This window comes from Microcaecilia unicolor, chromosome 6, assembly GCF_901765095.1.
Source record: "Microcaecilia unicolor chromosome 6, aMicUni1.1, whole genome shotgun sequence".
In the NCBI taxonomy this organism is placed as follows: domain Eukaryota; kingdom Metazoa; phylum Chordata; class Amphibia; order Gymnophiona; family Siphonopidae; genus Microcaecilia; species Microcaecilia unicolor.
This window is the reverse complement of record NC_044036.1, coordinates 54,635,579-54,650,383: the sequence shown is the minus strand read 5'-3', so window position 1 is coordinate 54,650,383 and position 14,805 is coordinate 54,635,579. Positions and strand designations below refer to the sequence as shown.

Here is a 14,805-nt window from a genome sequence, read left to right as displayed (position 1 = left end):
TAGGTGCATGAATTTACACACATACCCATGAAAAGTGCCAGAAGGATGCCTTAGTGCTGTTTTACAAATACCTGTGTTACTTATCTATGCCCTGATGCGCAGAAGCAAACGCGGGTGCTAGAGGACGTCATTAGTGCTGAACTAGCGCCCGCATTAGAGCGCAGAATGCTCAGATGCTCTGGAATGGGAGACAATGAGCACGCCAGAGATTAGCGCAAATAGCATACTAATGTAGTCAAATGCATGTTAATGAGATCATTTCCTATTCTCTCCCAATGCTCAGAGAACAGCGCAAAAAACAAAGCCACCCTTACTGCTATAAAAATAATGCCAGCTCACAGTAGGCATTAGGGAGTTTAAAGAGAGAATTTCTCATGATTCTCTCTCTAAAATCTACCAGGTTTTATATAATTTGGACACAGAAGGAAGCCCGTACAAGCCCCTAAGAACCAGTAGTGAGAAACAAACATGTGCGAGTCTGAGCAAAGCCAAAAGTTAAAGCCTTCCAAGTAAAAAAAAAAACAACTGAAAAGCTTATATTTAAAGGTGCAGAAAACAGACACCAATGTGTGCTTTACATTCGGGTTTTCCCTGGCGCATGTGCACAGGAGAAAGGCTAACAAGTGGGAAAGCGCAGGTTATAAATGTTACAATACAATACAATACAGTACTCCCCCCCCCCCCCAAAAAAAAAAAATTTCTTGCCAGTAAATGTAATTTGAAAAAGAACCATATGTGGCACGGCTTTCATACATGCAAAGAAGCTGCGTGTAAGCTGTTATACTATTTTTTTGGTGCTCCATCTTCCCCTGCCTTGTTTCTCTCCTCCTACTTGCAATAATGAAGAACCGGCAGGTCCACACCTCACGTTCAAATTTCCACGGTAAAGGTTGGGACTGCTTTTGTGCATGGGGTTGGAAACGGTAGTGCATCGCATCGCATTCACATTATAAAAGAAATTAACTCATTTGCATTCCGTTTTCGTTAGCTGCTATCGTGACAGGAAAATGGCTCGGAGAACCCTTTGTGCCTGTCCCGGTTTACTACTTGTGCCCTAAACTGGCTAGAACCAGTTTAAAAACCACGTTGCTGGCTCGTTAAGTTTAGTGCATCTGGCCCTGTGTTAATTTTGAAGAATTTTGAAATTAGGTAATAAGTGCTCACTCTTTGGTTTGTTAGCAGTCCCCCCTTTGGAGCCACTTGGCACCTTTGTTAGGATTTCATTTTCCCTGGGCAAGTCACTTCAACCTCCATTGCTTCAGGTACAAATTCAGATTGTGAGCCCACTAGGGACAGAAAAAGTACCTGCATATAATATATGTAAACTACTGTGGTTGTACCCACAGAAAGGTGGCATATCAAATCCATGACCCTTTACCCTTTATTTATATCTATACTTCACAGATTAACAATATTGTTTGCAATATAGCATTTTTCAGCAATGTCACAGGTGACATTACAAATGGCCATTTCTAGGCTTATCCATTTTGTCAGAACTTGAAGTATCATCATTCAACTGAATTTTTGTACACTGTTTGTCTTTCACCCAGAAGACCAAGAGAGTACATTACCTTTTTAGCTTTCACAATCAAACCAGACAACATTTTCTTTCCAGTCTCAGCAAGAAAAGTTTTGTTGTTTGTTTCTGAAAGGATTACCTGCAAAAATTCAGGGCAAGAATGGCTCATGGCACATTTATTGATAAGACCAGTGTACAGATTTGTACAAAACTTCCATGCATATAAATATGTCTTCAGTACCGAACAACATTCGTATATATTATATGTGTGTGTATGAATATAAGCAGGGAATGAAAATGGTGGTAACCAGTTAAAACACTGCATCCCTGATGAAGAAGCCTGAGGGTGAAACAGGCCCCGTTGGGAACAGATAAGTGCGCTGTACGCTGCATATGAAATTTATATACAAAATTGATGTGGTAGCTTTTTAACTAAAGTTTTACACAGTTATTAGGAAAGTTATAATCTCTGATTGGAGAAATGGAACAACTTACGGACAAGAGACTGGGCCATTATGACCCTGCTTCAGATCTATGGGCTCATTTTAATACCTTAACCCAGAATTCTTAAAGGTTTTGTGGGAATGACATAGGGAGGGAGTGGGGATTCTAGTTCAGGGATGGGGTATTTAGCACTTCAAGTTGTACTTTGTTATGATTTTATTTGCACTTTGTATGAGTTTGCAGGTATTGTAATTTGCACTGGAAATATTGAAACCACACCTATTTTGTTCTTTAATAAAAATTTTATGTTAAAAAAAAAGGATTTCTGAAAGGGTTTTTCTGGCCAATGATAGATTGGGGTCTAGTGGATATAGCACTAATTGGGCTCTAATAGGGCACCAATAGAACACACTACAGACCAGTCCATAGGGTGCTGTATTACCACGAACTTCTGAGGCCTTTTCCCTTTCTTCTTTTATAAGATTATTTAAACAGGTGTTACATATCAGTTGCTTTATCCACTTTGGGTCTGGATGTGTATGAATATAAAACACATAAAAACCTACATTTAATAAAACATATTTCAGATTGTTATGTGACCTCTTTAGTGTGCCATTAGACATGTGGAGTAATTCTTTAGGGTGGCATTTCTATAATGTGGCACCTAGAGCTAGGTAGGTCAAAAGCCCCGATACATTGTAGATGCCTATGGGGCCAATATGCAGACTGCGGGAGGCTCACCGGCGGTGAGAGCTGGATATTCAACGCCAGGCCATTTCCAGTGACAGGCACTGAATATCCGATTTATTTTTGGCCAATTTAAACTTAACCGGCCAAGTCAATATTCAGCACTGGTCAGTTACGTTCAAACTGGCCAAAGATAGAACTGCTATTTCAGCGTAGCCATTGAGATGCTGAATATTAGCGGACAGCCGGTTATATTGTGCGATATAACCAGTTGTCCGCTAAATGCTGACCACAAATATTCAGTGGGAGATAACCAGCTATCTCCTGTTGAATACTCACAGACAGCCAGTTAAGAACTATTTAACCGGCCAGGAGTTGTTCCTGGCTGGGTAACTAGTGCTGAATATCGGGAGCCTAAATGCCATAGCGCCTAACTGCAAGGGGAGGTGTACACATAGGTGGAGCATGTGTAGGTCATGGGCATGTCTCCAAGTTAGATGCAGAGTTTACTACGTGTGTCACTTGGTGGACCTAGGCATACCAACTTATGCTTGCCATTGACATGGTATAAGAGGGCATGCCTGCACATGGTGCACCAATGCTGACCTTACGCTAGCATTCTATAATGGAATCAACGCAAATGTGCCACTGGGGCGCCTAGACTGAGGCATCGATTTATAGAATTGTCCTTTAAATCTTTTTCTGCATGTAAAGCCTGTTTACATGCAGGAAAGGGCTTTGATAAAAACTGTGCAACCACATACATGTGTAAAAAAAAAACACACATGAAAAGTATGCACCCATTTTTACACTAAGGGGCAATTTTATAACATATGTGCTAAAATTCACACGTCCACTGTGCACATAAATGTTTAGAATAATAGCATTTGTGTACATATGTGCTCACACACATACATACATAAATGCCACAATTCTGCCTAAGCGCTATTGTGTAAATACATGCGTCAGTTATACAGCAGGTGTTGGCATGGGGCGTACACATGGTGGATCTCCCATTTACATATGTAACTTTCAGTATTTTGTAAGTTATGTGTGTTTCTCCAACACTTAGGTGCTAACATTTCCATGGCTGGCTCAAATGATCGAGCCTAATGTTTTAGGCATGTATATTCCTGGTTAAGCCAGTATTCTATAAAGAAACAAAGGCAGCTAAATTACTCGATTCAATAGGCTCCTACCAGCGCCTGGTTATAAAACTGTCCCAAATCTGTGCATATGCGTTCCCAGGGGCACTGTTTGGGCAGAGTGGAGATGGGGGCTACGAATACACATAGCGTATAAAACACATATGTACATATGTAGAATAAACACACACACCTACAAATTCTTTGGAGCAGGTGTGAATTTGTTAACAAGTGGGGCTGGATCCAACAGCTTATTTACTATGGTACACAGGTTCACGTGTTGCCATTAAAAAACAGGCGCTTTTTTTGGACTTCTCATTTAGTTGTCCTGTTATAAAACCAAACCCATAAATTGCTTGTGTTATCAAATGCAAAATTTTCAGGGAGGAGGACGCGGCAAAGGGAGGCAAAGATAGTTTTAAAAGTTACTTTCTCATTTACCTTTTGCTTATTTTTCCACAGTGCAAGTAAGTTTTTAAGAAGAAAGTTATTGAGGTTTCATCTCCTATGAATGTTTAAGTTTCCAATTAAACTCCTGTTTAAACTCCAGCTGAGAAATTGTTTCACCTCCTTGGAACTACAAAGTGTTTTCTTCCACTTTATAGCCCCAGAGAACATATGACGACACTGTGACACATATATCAGGTCAGTGGGATGGTATCCAAACCAATAATAAAATACAACATGCTAGGAAAAGGATCCGGAACTGAATGGGACTCAACCAACTGTAGCTAAACATAAACTTTACAGAGGAGTTTAAAACAGGATTCAAGACGACTCCATGTTGGCAAAGGACTTCTTTCCCCTTCCCTCCAGGCTTTACATTTAGTCAGTTTTTCCCACTGTCATGGCTTGAAAACCATCCTTGGAAAATTTGCTTCTCAGTTACTATATTTGGAGGGCTTTGTAATGATCTGAAGAGGGATTAAAAGTATAAATTGATAATCCCTATGATGAGGAAAACCTAGGGAGTGGCAATGTCAAGAGATTTTATGGGCTTTAATCAACGAGGAGTTTTTTTCATAGGCACAGAATGGGAAAATGTTTGTTTCTGGATAAGGCCCTAACCTAAGTCTGTTTCACTGCCTCTATCATCTGCCATCACAAAATGGCTACAGTTTAGGTAGGGGAAACAGGGAACTAAAGTGAACATCTTGGAGGTACAGCTAAAAAGTGGCACAATTACTTATTTTAGATATATTCTTTCAACAGATCTTAAGGTGGTCCTGGATAGATGAGAGAAGCATGGTAATATGGGATAATATATTCCACATTCTTGAATACGGGAATCTCTGTTGATTCAGCTTTTCCATTAGTTATGTTGATGTTTGGTTTGTCCAGTTAACCTGAGCAACTTTGTTTTGAGTTTTGTTTGGTCCCTGCTGATATTTTACAACTTGGGGGTAGCTTTACAAAACATTTTCCAGGTACAAAAGCATGTTTTTTTCACAGAGAAAAGGGCTCTTACAGAACTGTATGCTGGTATATGCACTTCTAAGTAAGAATGCCAACAAGAAGGTATGCACTTATATGCAAGCTATCTACAGGCATTCCTGGGGGCAGAGTTTAGATGAAGTTGCAATATACACATATATTTTACTGAAATACACATGTACACACTTAGGATGCCTTCAATTAGGTGCCCGGAGGGCATGCAGTAGGATTCTGTTCTTCAAATGAAAGAAGGCACCTACTTTCCATTACAGAATACTAGTGTAACCAGGTAATGAAATTAGGAAGGCCTATTTTAAAATTAAACAACTTTGGCTGGTTCATTCTTATTTTTTACAATATCATTTCAGAGCCAAACTTTACTTGACTATTGTAATTCTCTTTACTTAGGAGTAGCGACAAAGTATATTTCCAAGATTCAACTAATCCAGAATTCTGCGGCTACAATGATTTTTCACAGTTCCAAGTTTGACCATATTTCTTCCTTGTTGTCTGAGTTACATTGGTTGCAGGTTTAGGCGACGATTTCTTTTGAAATATTATGCATGTTTTTTAAATCGCTATATGGAACTTGTTCTGAAGACTTATCACAAATACTTAAGCTCTTGAACATTAAGATAGTGGTTCCCAAATCTGGTCCTGGAGGCACTCCAGCCAGTCAGGTTTTCAGTATATCCACAATGAATATTCATGAGATTTGCATGCAGTGGAGGCAGTACATGCAAATCTCTCTCATGAATATTTATTTTGAGTAATTATTTTATTTTCCACAAGGCTTTGAAGACTTATCAGTTCTCCTGTTGTTGATGTGTTTTGGTTTTACTGAGTGTGTGACTTGTTTACTGTTCTTCCTGATTGTAGCAGTACTTTATTAGTTTTATCCTGCCTTGAATCTCAGTTGAGAGAGTTAGCGGCCTATAAATCCCTTTTAACATAACATTAAAATGCTGACCTCTAGCAGCTGAATTTTGGCTGGTTTTTTGACTTAAGAGAGCAGTAAGAAGGCGTTACAAGTATACATTTACATCAAAATTACTGCAGAATGTTAAAGCAAAGTCACATTAGTGAGTAAGAGACAGCAACACTTGCCTGAAAAGCTTCCCGAACACAATGGAGCTTAGCAAGAAAATCACTATCTCCAAGGCACTCTAACATTTCAGTCCTAAGCACAATGGAAAAAGAAAGTTTCAGATGAGCGCCCATCCTGACACAAGCACATTAAAACAAAAGCTAGGGTTCCCTGCTTTGGAAATAACACCAAAAATACAGGGCCCAATATTCAGCCAGCAGCAATTGGCTTTTAGCTGCCACTGTACCCAGAAATTCAATGTCAGGCCATGTCCGGGCATCAGCATTGAATTTCTGGGTATATGGAGCTAGCGAAAACATAGCCAGTTAAATGCAATATTCGGCACTTAACAGGCTACGAAGAATTGCACAAAAATAGGACTGCGTTTTATGTCATCCTATTTATGCTAATAACTTAACCAATTAAATGCTGAAAAATCTGCACTTAACTGGCTAAGTGCCGACTCCATCCCTAGAACCCACCAGGGATTTTCAACAGCGCTATCCAGTTAGGTGCTGCTGAAAATGCCCGGTAAGCCCCGGAGAAGCAATTTAAATGGTCAAGAACCTCTCCTGGCCGTTTAAATCATTTTGAATATCAGGCCCTCTGGATCTTTACAAAAGCCATGATGTGTTCACTGCACATCACCAGCAGGAACCAAAAGGTGCTCTATAGTTTTCTTGATAAATACCACCTTACAAATAATATAGATCAAAGGAAGAATAGACTTCCATATAATGCTATAATGCCATATAATGCCTAAGAAGAGAAAGGAATTACAGAGGGTTATGTCATACCAATAGGTGTACACTTAGGCCTTCCTGGGCTGCAGGGGCAGAGTTGTAATGTATTTTTGCACTTTAGGTTTAAAGTGGAGTAGAGTGGTGGCCTAGTGGTTTCAGCACCAGTCTTGACATCCAGAGGTGCCCAGTTCAAATCCCACTGCTGCTCCTTGTGATCTTGGGCAAGTCACTTAAACCTCCATTGCCTCAGGTACAAGCTTAGATTGTGAGCCCTTGAGGGGCAGGAAAAAGACTCAGCGTACCTGAATGTAACTCACCTTGAACTACTACTGAAAAAGGTGTGGGCCAAATCCAAAATTAAAATTAAAAACTGTTTTAACACTACTACTTAACATTTCTAGAGTGCTACTAGGGTTACGCAGCGCTGTACAGTTTAACAAAAAGGACAGTCCCTGTTCAAAGGAGCTTACAATCTAACGGGTGAAATGTCAAGTTAGGGCAGTCTAGATTTCCTCAATAGAGGAATGGTGGTTAGGTGCCAAAGGCGACATTGAAAAGGTGGCAGGGAGGGGGCCTGGCGTATGGGCTCAGGGAGTTTATTCTAGGCATGGGGTGAGGCAAGGCAGAAAGGGTGGAGCCTGGAGTTGGCGGTGGTGGAGAAGGGTACTGAAAGGAGGGATTTGTCTTGAGAGCGGAGGTTACGGGTAGGAACGTAAGGGGAGATGAGGGTAGAGAGGTAAGGAGGGGCTGCAGATCGAGTGCATTTGTAGGTTAACAGGAGAAGCTTGAACTGTATGCGGTACCTGATTGGAAGCCAGTGAAGTGACTTGAGGAGAGGGGTGATATGAGTGTATCGGTCCAGGCGGAAGATAAGACATGCAGCAGAGTTCTGAACGGACTGAAGGGGGGGATAGATGGCAAAGTGGGAAGCCAGTGAGGAGTAGGTTGCAGTAGTCAAGGCGAGAGGTAATGAGAGAGTGGATGAGAGTTCGGGTGGTGTGCTCAGAGAGGAAAGGGCGAATTTTGCTAATGTTATACAGGAAGAAGCGACAGGTCTTGGCTATCTGCTGGATATGCGCAGAGAAGGAGAGGGAGGAGTCGAAGATGACTCCAAGGTTGCGGGCAGATGAGACAGGGACGATGAGGGTGTTATCAACTGAGAGTGGAGGGAGAGGAGAAGTGGGTTTGGGAGGGAAGACAATAAGCTCGGTCTTGGCCTTGCTCAGTTTCAAGTGGCGGTTGGACATCCAGGCAGCAATGTCGGATAAGCAGGCTGATACTTTGGCCTGGGTTTCTGTAGTGATGTTTGGTGTGGAGAGATAAAGCTGGGTGTTGTCAGCATAAAGATGATATTGGAAACCATGAGATGAGATCAGGGAGCCCAGGGAAGAGGTGTAGATTGAGAAAAGAAGGGGTCCAAGGACAGATCCCTGAGGAACTCCAACAGAGAGCGGGATGGGGGTGGAGGAAGAACCATGAAAGTGTACTCTGAAGGTACGGTGGAAGAGATAAGAGGAGAACCAGGAGAGGACAGAGCCCTGGAACCCAAATGAGGACAGTGTGGCAAGAAGTAAATCGTGACTGACAGTGTCAAAAGCGGCGGATAGGCCGAGGAGGATGAGGATGGAGTAGTGACCTTTGGATTTGGCAAGGAACAGGTCATTACAGACTTTAGATAGTGCCGTTTCTGTCGAGTGTAGGGGGCGAAAGCCGGATTGAAGCGGATCAAGGATAGCATGCTTTACATTTGTTTTTTTTATGTTGTAGAGTATTCACAACACAGAATTTGGACAAGCATGTTGTTTTCTGTTTTTCTCCCTTTGACATTCTATCTAACATATATTTTGAACTAGTACCCTCCTTCTCTCCCTCCCTCCCAGCCTCACCCCTCCTCACCTATTTCTGTGCAGGTTTGAAACATATCTACTGAATATGGTTCAGCAAAACAACGAGTCACAAAGCATTGTACTTTGATTCTCCCTCCATCTTATGTGGTTTTATACATACATATAAAACCCCAGTCCCAAACTTCCAGTTAGCAATTTTGTTTATACTATATTGCTTAACCCAGTGTTTTCCAAGTCGATCCTGAAGTACCGCTTTGTCTGTCAGGTTTTCAGGCTATCTACAATGAACATGCATGAAATTGATTTGCATACACTACCTCCATTATATGCAAATCGCTTTCATGCATATTCATTGTGGATACCCTAAAAACCTGACTGGCATACCATCCTTATATTACCCTATCCCTCCCATTGCTCTCTCTCTCCACTCTCCTAATGCTACATATACAACACCCTGCTTAGTTTCTGTCCATTTCCCATCTGTTCATGCATCCAGTTTCCCACCCCCTTTCCCGTTATACTTTTGCATTATATAAAATACATACGTTCAGGAGTAAACCTGGGAAGGAGGAAGGACTGGGGTTTGTTGTAGGAGCCTGTCTGGTAAAGGTACATAGGCACATATTCTGTCTTTATAAAACAACCATAAAAGAGGTACATTTTTGAGAATTTTTAAAGTACTTTGTCATAATTACCTGAGTACTCTAGAGTAAATTCTCTCTTCCTCTGCCAAGCTCATTGCCTCTTCATACAAAGGGCAATGGCAAAGAGATCCCAGTCTGTATGTGTTACGCATCTCTCTCTGTTCTGATAGCTACAAGAGAGACAGCCTGTTAGAAATGGCATTTAACGAGGATAAAGTTTCATGAGAACCAGCAGCATCACCCTATTTTCAAACATTTTCACCTGCTCCATCTCCACCAAGATTTTTGTTGTGTAATTCACTGGCAAATGAGTTGCGATTTACACCTTATAATTACAATGTGTACTAGTAGTCTCAAACTTGAAAAACTAGGCGTCTGGTTCAGAATAAAGAGGTGAATTGTTATCTGGTATGTTTAGAATTTGACCATATAAATCTACAGGGTGAACCAAAAGGAAACCTCTATGATCAGGTCAGAGTGTCAGTATAACATTTTGATTCTAGCATTATTGATGAGAAGAGGGAGAGCAGCTCCCTCCTGCAGGCGAAGATATAAGAAAAACCTGTTTTTGGTTGCGAGTTGGAACGGGGGGGGGGGGGGGGGGGGAGGGGGAGAGGAAGCAGGCCTAAGTCTGAACACTTTCTGAGGGGTAGTGGTTCTGGAGGCTGGAACATTTTCAGGGCGAGAAGCTTATTAGCCTGACTGACCAGACACTTTTGGCCCACAAGGGATGAGATTCAGGTGAAAGGCCCAGAGAGTTTCTTTGGAACAGGGAAGAGATAGTTAACTTGGAGGCCTGGCTCTTTTCAGAGAATGAGGCAGAGGACTGTTCATATTTGAGGGTGGGGATGAGTGATCAAAAGATGGTCTGAAGTTCTGTGATGTTTAAGAAGGGATTGGGGAGGACACTTCCTATGCTAATGGATCCCTTTACTTAGGGCTGGTATACCGCTATTTTTAACTTTTGTAGTCTTTGTATTTTATTGAATAATGCATTTTTGTGATTTGTGTTGTTACTGCTTTCTGTGAGCTTGCGATCTTTGTATTTTACTGCTTTTTTGTGATTTTTATTAGTGTTGTGTGAGTTTCTAATTTTTGTACTCTGTTTAATATTGTAATTTATGTTTTTATTATATATCGCTGTGTTGTTTAATTTTGAAAAGGCTGTTAATCAACATTTTAAATAAACATGGAGAAATCTAATATGCTGAATGTGGCAGCCTCACCATGGCCATACAGTCCTTAATCTAATTTGGCACATTGGGCATTTAAGACTGATGTACTACTACTGGTTGATGTCAAGCTAGTTTTAAATCCCTTATAAATTTATGGAGAGAGAAATTCTTACTGTACTTCTAGCTAGTGTTCACTATTGAAAAGTAAATGTTCTCCTGACTAATTTTGACAAGCACATTTGGTATTCCCTGATGACGTACTGTATTTTTAAAACTGCGCTGTAATCATCTTTACCATATATTTTAAAAAATACTTGTCAAAAATTCCAACTATTAATAATGAATAAAAGGAAAAGTATGTACTTAATAGTACCAGTGGAGTAGCCTACTGGTTAGTGCAGTAGACCTTGATCCTGGGGAACTGGGTTCAATTCCCACTGCAGCTCCTTATGACTCTGGGCAAGTCACTTAACCCTCCATTGCCCCACGTGCAAATAAGTACCTGTATACAATACGTAAACCACTTTGAATGTAGTTACAAAAACCACAGAAAGGCGGTATATCAAGTCCCATTTCCCTTTCCCCTTCCCCTACCAGTTATACTACTCTCATCCTCTGGTTCTCCCTGTCTCAACACTATTTTTCTAGTTCTTCTCTCTGTTTTACCACTAAATCTTCCATGTCCCCCTCAATGGATTGATCCATCCATCTGTCTCTTATTAATGGGTTCTCTTCTCTACCAGCAGCCTCTTCGCCTCCCCCTCACCACCACTTTCCACACTGACTTTCTCAACCCCCTCTCATTTCACTCACCTCTTCTCATGTTCTCCCATCTCTACCAGTTTGAGTCCCTTAGCTCATCCTCTCTATTCTGACTCTCTTACCCTCAACTATGCTTCCCCCATTACTCTCTGATTCATTCTCAATTCCAGTTATTCTTAGTTTGGTTTCTTGATATAGCACCTTTCAGACTGGACAGTGCAGCAAAGCTGTTTACAACACTATATAAAGCAAGAAAAGAAACACAATATACAGAGCACAATATAAGAGGAAAGGAATGGGGACAAGAGAAACATAACATAAGAACATAAGAATAGCCATACTGAGTCAGACCAATGGTCCATCTAGCCCAGTATCCTATTTCCAACAGTGGCCAATCCAGGTGACAAGTACCTGGCAGAAACCCAATAAGTAGCAACATTCCATGCTAACAATCCCAGGACAAGCAATAGCTTCCCCGTGTCCATCTCAATAGCAGACTACGGACTTTTCATCCAGGAACTTGTCTAATCCTTTTTTAAAACCCAGATACGCTAACCGCTGTTACTACATCCTCTGGTAAAGAGTTCTAGAGCTTAACTATTCTTTGAATGGTAAAATATTTCCTCCTATTTGTTTTAAAAGTATTTAATCGAGTGTCAATTCACTTCTACCCGTTCATATCCATCCTCAGCCATCTCTTTTGCAAGCTGAAAAGCCCTAACCTCTTTAGCCTTTCCTCATATGAGAGGAGTTCTATCCCCTTTATCATTTTGGTCACTCTTTGAACCTTTTCTAATTCCGCTATATCTTTTTTGAGATACGGTGAACAGAATTGAATGCAATACTCAAGGTGAGATCACACTATGGAGTGGAGGAGTGGCCTAGTGGTTAGGGTGGTGGACTTTGATCCTGGGGAACTGAGGGACTTAGTTCAATTCCCACTTCAGGCACAGGCAGCTCCTTGTGACTCTGGGCAAGTCACTTAACCCTCCACTGCCCCATGTAAGCCGCATTGAGCCTGCCATGAGTGGGAAAGCGCGGGGTACAAATGTAACAAAAATAAAAACATATAGAGGCATTATAATATTCTTGGTCTTATTTTGCATCTCTTTCCTAATAATTCCTCACATCCTGTTTGCTTTTTTGGTTGCAGCCGCACAATGGGCAGAAGATTTCAGTGTATTGTCTACAATGACACCTAGATATTTTTCTTGAGTGCTGACTCGTAAGGTTGACCCTAGCATCAGGTACATATGTTTCAGATTATTCTTCCCAATGTGTATCACTTTGCATTTGTCCACATTAAATTTCATCTACCATTTGGATGCCCAGTCTTCCAGTTTCCTAAGATCCGCATGTGTTTTGACAATTTTGAATACTTTTGTGTCATCTACAAATTTAATCACCTCACTCGTTCCATTTTCCAGATCACTTATAAATGTTAAATAGCACCGGTCCCAGTACAGATCCCTGCAGCACTCCACCCATGCTGGTTCATTCCCTTGCAAACTCTTCTCCTTCCATTCAGTGTCCACCGTGACTCTCTATCATACCGGCTCCCCTATCATCCCTTCTTACTCTCATACACCTAGTCCAATACCTCTCTCTCTCTCTTAAACCCTTCTGTCTCCCACTTACTGATTTGTCTCACCCTTTCCCATCACACCTCTGACGCTCTCTCACATTACTATCACTGGTTCTTTTATCCTTCACCACCTCTGGTGCTGTTTCAACACACATCCTCCACCCCTCCCCATTAGCATCTGTGGCATTCTTTCACATAGGCCCTCTCCCCCCTGCTCTCACATCCCCAACCGATTCCCTCCCCAGGTCTTGTCCCCCTTCATTTCTCCTTCATATGGTTCTCATGCATCCTCCACCCTCTCTCGCTCATCACCTCAGACAGCTCGTCTGCACTGAAGATTTTAGGGAGGGAGGGAAGGAAACTGTTATCTACCTTCCCTTCTAATGCTCCCAGGCTCATGCTTGACCCAGTATTCAATCCCTCCTCATCTTCCAAAACACTCACCTCTCCTACCATTAATGCACTCTCATGCTATCCTCCCCCATGCATTTACTCCCTGGGTACCACCCCCTAAATCATCCTTCCTTTTCACCTCACCCCCTCCCTTTAAGCATTTATTTCTCCTCCTCTATAATCACTTCCAGCTCTCTGACCTGTGCTTCAGGGTACCTCCTTCACCTTCATCTTCCTGAACTCCTATAACTTCTGTCTCTCTTCTCTCCACCCCTCCTTTTGTCCCATATACTGCGTGTTGAGGGGATAAGACTGGAATAGACACCACAGAAATGAAAACAAGGACTCTGTCTGCTCCATTCTTCATCTGCTCAAGCTGTTTTCAGCTACTTGAGATTGGAGGCACTGGTTAAGCAGGAACCCTGAGTGCCCATAGCTAACAATGCCCTTGCTCTATACAGCCAGCATCCTTTCTACAAAGGTGTACAATACAAAAAGGTGAGAGATCCTCTGAAGCCAAAATATAGAATTATAGCAGTTCCAAGATAAAACAGGGAATTTTGAAACAATTTATTACAATATAATACAACACTAAAAATCATAACCCAACATGATCATATTGCACCCCACCAAGAGCTGCATCAGGGGTGTGACACCAATATGTGGTGAGAAAAAAGCTAAAAGCATTTCTGAAAAATCTTAGGTTACAAGGCAGTTCAAATTATCTTCTGCAAGGCATTAGTGTTACACCCCTGATGCAGGTTTGGTGGCACGAACCATGTCCATGTCGGGTTATGATTTCAAGGTCCCTGTTTACTAAGGTATGCTAGCATTTTTAGAATAAGCTAAAATTACCGCACTGAATGCTAGACACACCCATATATTCCTATGGGTGTCTTTAGCATTTAGCAAGCCCTGTTTAGCGTATGCTAAAAATGCTAGCACCCCCTTAGCACAGCTTAGTAAACAAGGCCCTTAGCGTTGTACTTTATTGCAATAAAATTGTTTAAAAATTCCCAGTTCTTCTTCTTGGATCTGCAGTGGTTCTTTGTTTAGGGTATGCAATATTATATTTTAGTTCTAGTAGGCAAAATATGAAATGTCTCTGAGGTAGTATAAAGCAGATACAGATTGAAATATTAACCCTATACATGTGATATTCAAGAGTAATAAGTACAATTCTACTCATAATTTTTTGCCATGGAGGGGAGAGAACAGGTTTGTTTTCACTGTTACCTTCCCATAGACACCATAACTACATGCAATGCAGGTGGATGTGAAGCGTCTGTTCATGCTTTCCAAAAATACTAGGACTAGGGGGCATGCAATGAAATTACAGT

The 14,805-nt window shown here is 41.4% G+C and overlaps 1 protein-coding gene across 1 annotated transcript in view; it reads right to left on the bottom strand.

The window, feature by feature from the left end:
- The window catches only part of MIGA1 (mitoguardin 1), a 159,669-nt gene that overhangs the window by 21,632 nt on the left and 123,232 nt on the right, over positions 1-14,805 (bottom strand). Inside the window, exons 9-11 of the mRNA XM_030207037.1 lie at positions 9,602-9,720; positions 6,337-6,409; positions 1,572-1,658 (exon numbers count right to left, since the gene is read on the bottom strand). Of these exons, the coding sequence (XP_030062897.1) occupies positions 1,572-1,658; positions 6,337-6,409; positions 9,602-9,720 (279 nt within the window). The remainder of the gene's footprint in view (positions 1-1,571; positions 1,659-6,336; positions 6,410-9,601; positions 9,721-14,805) is intronic.